This window comes from Chrysemys picta, chromosome 17, assembly GCF_011386835.1.
Source record: "Chrysemys picta bellii isolate R12L10 chromosome 17, ASM1138683v2, whole genome shotgun sequence".
In the NCBI taxonomy this organism is placed as follows: domain Eukaryota; kingdom Metazoa; phylum Chordata; order Testudines; family Emydidae; genus Chrysemys; species Chrysemys picta.
In genome coordinates this window covers 9,123,817-9,129,646 of record NC_088807.1, presented here as the reverse complement: position 1 = coordinate 9,129,646, position 5,830 = coordinate 9,123,817, and the positions used below count along the sequence as shown (strand labels likewise).

The 5,830-nt window shown below is 49.7% G+C and overlaps 1 protein-coding gene across 1 annotated transcript; it reads right to left on the bottom strand.

Moving 5' to 3' along the window:
* Window positions 1-1,115: 1,115 nt before the first annotated feature.
* On the bottom strand, window positions 1,116-4,784 carry LOC112061193 (deep sea actinoporin Cjtox II-like). The gene is made up of 2 exons (XM_024113939.3): window positions 4,220-4,784; window positions 1,116-2,212 (listed from the first exon to the last, which is right to left on the bottom strand). The coding sequence occupies exons 1-2, from the start codon at window positions 4,318-4,320 to the stop codon at window positions 1,777-1,779; spliced, it is 537 nt and encodes a 178-aa protein (XP_023969707.2). The 5' UTR covers window positions 4,321-4,784; the 3' UTR covers window positions 1,116-1,776.
* Window positions 4,785-5,830: the final 1,046 nt, after the last annotated feature.

Genomic DNA, 5,830 nt, shown 5'->3' with positions numbered 1-5,830 from the left:
TGGAAAAATTGGAAAGAGTCCAGCGGAGGGCAACAAAAATGATTAGGGGGCTGGAGCACATGACTTATGAGGAGAGGCTGAGGGAACTGGGATTGTTTAGTCTCCAGAAGAGAAGAATGAGGGGGGATTTGATAGCAGCCTTCAACTACCTGAAGAGGGGGTTCCAAAGAGAATGGAGCTCGGCTGTTCTCAGTGGTGGCAGATGACAGAACAAGGAGCAATGGTCTCAAGTTGCAGTGGGGGAGGTCTAGGTTGGATATTAGGAAACACTATTTCACTAGGAGGGGGGTGAAGCACTGGAATGCGTTGCCTAGGGAGGTGGTGGAATCTCCTTCGTTGGAGGTTTTTAAGGCCCAGCTTGACAAAGCCCTGCCTGGGATGATTTAGTTGGGAATTGGTCCTGCTTTGAGCAGGGGGTTGGACTAGATGACCTCCTGAGGTCCCGTCCAACCCTGATATTCTAAGATTTGAAGTGATTATAAGGGATAGAATCAGTCTTTTGTACTTAATAAACTTATTTTGTTTTGTCTAAAACCAGCATGTGGAAAACATAAGCAGGGGCAGAAAGATGTGTATATGCCTCTCCACATTGAAGGAGGGGATGAATTTCATGAGCTTATGCTGTACAGTTCGCTGTGCAGCGCACGATGGTATAATCCAGAGAGGGGTGTTAACTTGAGTGCTGGGCAGTTCTTTAGTTTAAGCCTTCCCATGCAGAGCTGATCTCCGCATCTGTGTGTTGCTGCAGCTGGGTGTGTCCCTACCTGTATGTGTGCTGGAGGGAGCTTGGGGGGCCTGTCTCAGCAGGACAGTGTAAGGGAGCCTAGGCTGGTGGGTCAGGTGGGCTCAGTGGTCCCCCAGTTCCAGGTTGCACCCTGGGGAGAACACATCACAGCTACAAGTCAAGATGGTCAGGGACACAACCGCATGCTCTGGGTATCCCTAAACCTCTGACTGCCAGAAGCTGGGACTGGAAAACAGGGGATGGATCACTCGAAATTGCCCTGTTCTGTTCATTCCCTCTGATGCATCTGGCACTGGGCTAGATGGACCATTGGGCAGATCCAGTATGGCCATTCTTATATTCTTCTGTTATGATCTTATCTACTTATCCCTTTCTTTTGGTTTCCATTACAATTTATAACTTTTATTTAAGCTGCTTAGCCAATTATATTTTACCTAGCAAGCACACGTGCAATTAAAAACAACCATATACAGCTATACCAAAAGGTCATGCTCTTAAACATATTTCCACTTACAAGAAGTTTAGCTCTTATTTGCTAATAATTCTATGTTATCTTTTTTAGCCTTATTTTTTGCAAAGCTTCTGGGAGTTTAATCACCACGATAAATGCTTCAGGTTCCGGTCTTCATATGCCAATACCTGTTATTTCGGAGGTTAAAAAATAAGCAAGAAAGAAAACTTTTTTATAAAATGATGACAAAACCCTGGAGGCCTGGATACTGCCCAGCCTGGGTAGACAGACATGCACTAGTGCACTAAAAATAGCAGTGTGGACACTGTGGCATGGGCAGCAGCTCAGGTTAGCCATCCAAGAACGTACCCAGGAGGTCAGCTGAGAGTGCACTTGGGTAGCTAGCTCTTCCCACCACCCACACCGCTCTGGCCATTCTTAGTGCACTAATTCGAGCAGAGCTAGCACATCACTGCCCACTCAAGCTGGGAGAAAGAGAGTCACTATTTCCAACCAGCAGCCCCCCAGTCTGTCACACTGGGGCATTTCCATGAGCCGCCTGGGTTGGCTGAGTGGGCAGCTAGGATGGGCAGCGATCTTTTTGCTCAATCTGCACTTTAATGATGGATTTATCCTTGCTGGACATGCTGGCCGTCACCTGGATCTCCTCATTGGTCACCTCCAGCTTGCCTTCCATGACTTCGAGTTTCACTTTCCTGTAGGACTCACACGTATAGGGAGGGCCGTCACTGTACATATAGTTGTAGAGGTGCTCCATGCTGTGGAAGTGCTTCCTGCCAGTGAAGATCTGGATGGCAAACTCTGAGCTGTAGAGTACACGGTCAAAGGGGTTGGAGAACATGATGGCCAGAGTGAACGCGTTGGACTCGTAGCTCAGCACCCCGACGCTCCCGCGGGCTGTGTAGCTTGTTTTCACAAACACGCTGCTCCCGGAAGAGCCCGGGGGGATGCGGGACACAGGGTCTATTGCAGAACGGCCGCTGAAACAGTAAGTCCTGGAGGAAAACACCATGAGGTTCCATCATTACACAACATCCCTAACAATAATTAATAACTGTGTCCCAGCAGCAGGGGAATCCTGACCCTAGGGGCTGGGGTGGGTCACAGCCTAGCCGCTCTTCTGCAGAGGAGACCCACAGGTTGTTGGACAAGAGACCACAGCCCCACCTTGGCCATTCCCCAGGGCAGAGGGGTCTTTCCTGCATGATCAAGGCACAAGGTAGTGGAGATAAGGTAAGCGGGGCAGGGCTGGCCCCCACCCTCTTACCTGACCTGGCTGGGCTCTGCCTCCCCCACTGCCCTGCTCCCCGCTCACACAGCTGCAGCCTGCCTGGTGGGAGTGCCTGCTGCAGAGCCTGGGCTGAGGGGCCGGAGCCCAGCAGCTTCCTGCAGGCTCCGGGACTGGGCAAGGAGGAGACCTCCGGCCTCAGAGAGAGCAGCAGCCAGGCTGGATCTAAGGCAGGGGGAGGAGTCAGAGCTGCCCCTCTGGGGTTGCACATGACAGGGCTGGGCGAGGGGTGGCTCTAGGTGGCAGGGTGTCTCTTGGGGAGCTCTGGGTTTTTACTGAGTGGCAGGAAGCTCTGGGCATCAGGGTGTTGACTTGGGGGGAAAGAAGGGGGAGTCTGGGTGACAGAGCTTATATTGCAGTTCTGGGTTTCCCTAGGGTGTAGGGGACTTTGGTGGAAGGATTTTTAGTGGGGGTCACTGGCTGTCATGGTTTTTGTAGGGGTCTCATCTGGGCTGGGTGTGTAGCAATCAGACTGTCACGGGGAATTTAATATGGTTGAGGTGGTTGCCAGTTGGTGGAGTGGCCTTCCTGTCAAAATTCCCCTTGGGGGTTTGATTTTAAATTTGTTTGTTCTCACACAGCTTTGTTGCTAATGTGGATGAACGCCAGCTGGGGCTTGTAGATTTTTTTTTTTTTAATCAAATCTGTATGGGGATTTAACAATAGCTTTCCTCTGTTATTTGATGTACGGACCAATGGGTTAATAAAAAATCACCTTTGTTTCAATAAATATGTTGGGCTACTTCGGGGCTAGTATTTAAATGACTTTGGGCTATTAATGCTGTATAAATCTGGCAATCCTGAAAGCGTTACATGGTCCTGCACATTATGTTATTAACTAAAGCATTCAGAGCCATACATAGACAGACACACACGTCATACGGCTGTGTATGAGTGTGTGAGTACACGTGTACATGAGTGTATGTCTGTGTGACTGTGTGGGTGTATATGTGTGAGTGTACATGACAGACACATACATACACAGTTGTGGAGGTGGTATCAATGTGAAATAAATACACTGATCACCTTTACAATACATCACAGGCCTATCGCCATGTCACCTGCCCCCAGTCCATCTCCCTGGAAGTTAAACCGGGGGGGGCAGGGATAGCTCAGCGGTTTGAGCATTGGCCTGCTAAACCCAGGGTTGTGAATTCAATCCTTGAGGGAGCCATTTAGGGATCTAGGGCACAATCATTACTTGGTCCTGCTAGTGAAGGCAGGGGGCTGGACTCAATGACCTTTCAAGGTCCCTTCCAGTTCTAGGAGATAGGATATCTCCATTAATTTTACTCAGAGTTTCCAATCTCCCAACTGGCTTCCAGAAGCTCTCAAATCCCCTCCCTCCCCCACAAAAGTGTGATTTCCCGCCAAACTCCCCCAACCCTCGTCCTGGACACATTACATAAAATGTCCTGTCTCAAAGGCCCATTACAATCTTGTGCCGCTGCAGGGCTAGAAACAGCAAATTCATCCCAGAGGGCAGCGGAATTTGTAGTGACCCAAAGGGACATATATCACTCACCCAACATGTAGGGGGGAGAGAGAGAAGTGAATGGGAATAGATAGATAGAGGGGGTGTATGGGGACGGATAGACAGACTGACGGATATTCAGTAGCAGACACATATGCTATACCCTGGCACATCTGTATAGACAGCAGCTGCAGGCTGACTTGGGAAGCCACATGGAGGGGGCTATGGGAACCTGCTCACCTGGGGTTCTCGAGGGTCACATTTCTGGTGTTGTTGATTATCTCGATGCCCACACACCGGCCTGCATCCACTGGCGCAATCAGCTCTCCAACGTTATTCATCTCGCAGCAATGAGGGATTGTTCAGCAGCAGCTCCAGCAGAGCACAACCAGCCCCTCTCTAGGCAGAGACAACTCACTGCCCTCCCAGGCCCCAGCTAAGCATGCAGGACCAGCACCAGCTGTGTGTGCTATCTATCTATCTTGCTAGCTGAGGTGCAGTGCGTGCTTTGCCTGTGGGGCAGGGTCTATAAACGACAGTGTCAGGATGTGAAGATCTCTAGTCCTCAGGGTTTCTGCAAAAGGAAGTCCTGTCTAACCAAGGAGGGGGAGGGTCCTCATATTGGAGAAATAGAAATCATGTTCTGGCAATCCACTTCTCCTGCTCCTTACACTACCCGTATAGTGCAGGGTGGGAGCCCGGGCATCTCTGCAGGCAGATCAATAGCAGCTGCAGGCACAAAGCAAAACTGGTCCTGGATGGACATAGGGAATGGGATGGTGAATATGCTCATGCTATTATCAAAATCAATGGTTACACCTGGGTCCTGTGTGCAGAAAAGGACAAGAATGATGCAGGAAACAGGAAAACTCACGTACAAAGAGAGCTTGGAAAGACGGGGTAGTCCTTGCTTGTGCCATAGGCATAACTAGCAGTGTGAACCAGAGGCTGTGAACCAGAGTAGGCCTGGCCCTGGCAGAATAGCAACCCAGCAGGTATTGGCTAACCAGGTAAGCATGTCCCTGACCGAGGAGTATGGTAGAGGAACACCCAGAGTTCTCAAGTAACTACGTACATAAACCCCTCCTTCAGAGATGGTACAGGAACGCACCTACCCCTCATAAGATAAGGATGGGATGACAGGACAATGGATGGGGATGTTTTGTTTGAACTCACAGGTACAAGGTGTAGGGTTTGTAATTAACCACGTCTGGAGTGGAACACGTAACTTGTTTGTACCAATGTGGAAAAGGAAAAGTCATAGGAGGGGCATCTTTGGCCAGCTGAGAGGGCAGCTACTGGTGCATTGACTGGGGCATGGGTCACTTGCAGGTTTAAACTAGTGTAAATGGTGGATTCTCTGTATTTTGAAGTCTTTAATTCATGATCTGAAGACTTCAGTAACTCAAACAGAGGTTAGGGGTCTGGTACAGGAGTGGGTGGGTGAGGTCAGAGATGATCATGATGGTCCACTCTGACCTTAAAGCCTATGAGGTTATGAGACCGAGCAGGTACCATTGTCATGGGCATACACATGTTCAGGTACCTGTAACCATAGAGTGAGGGCACTAGGACCGTACTTCATCGACAATAAACCTTTGCCGCCAAACCAAGCCTGTGGTTTCTCTTAATGAGTCACATTGTGGTCTGCTGACTTAGCAGGCTGCTCCCTGCTTGTGCAGCTGACATCGGAGAAAAGTTCTGGAGGCCAAATTTAGGCTGCTTAGTGAGAGATTAAAGTCCCGGAACTCCATGGTTGCAGGTACAGAGAAGCACACGGTTCAGACACAGACATCCCTTGGGGGGATTTATTAAAGGGGACTCTCTGTATCCCAGTAAAGAGGAGAGGAT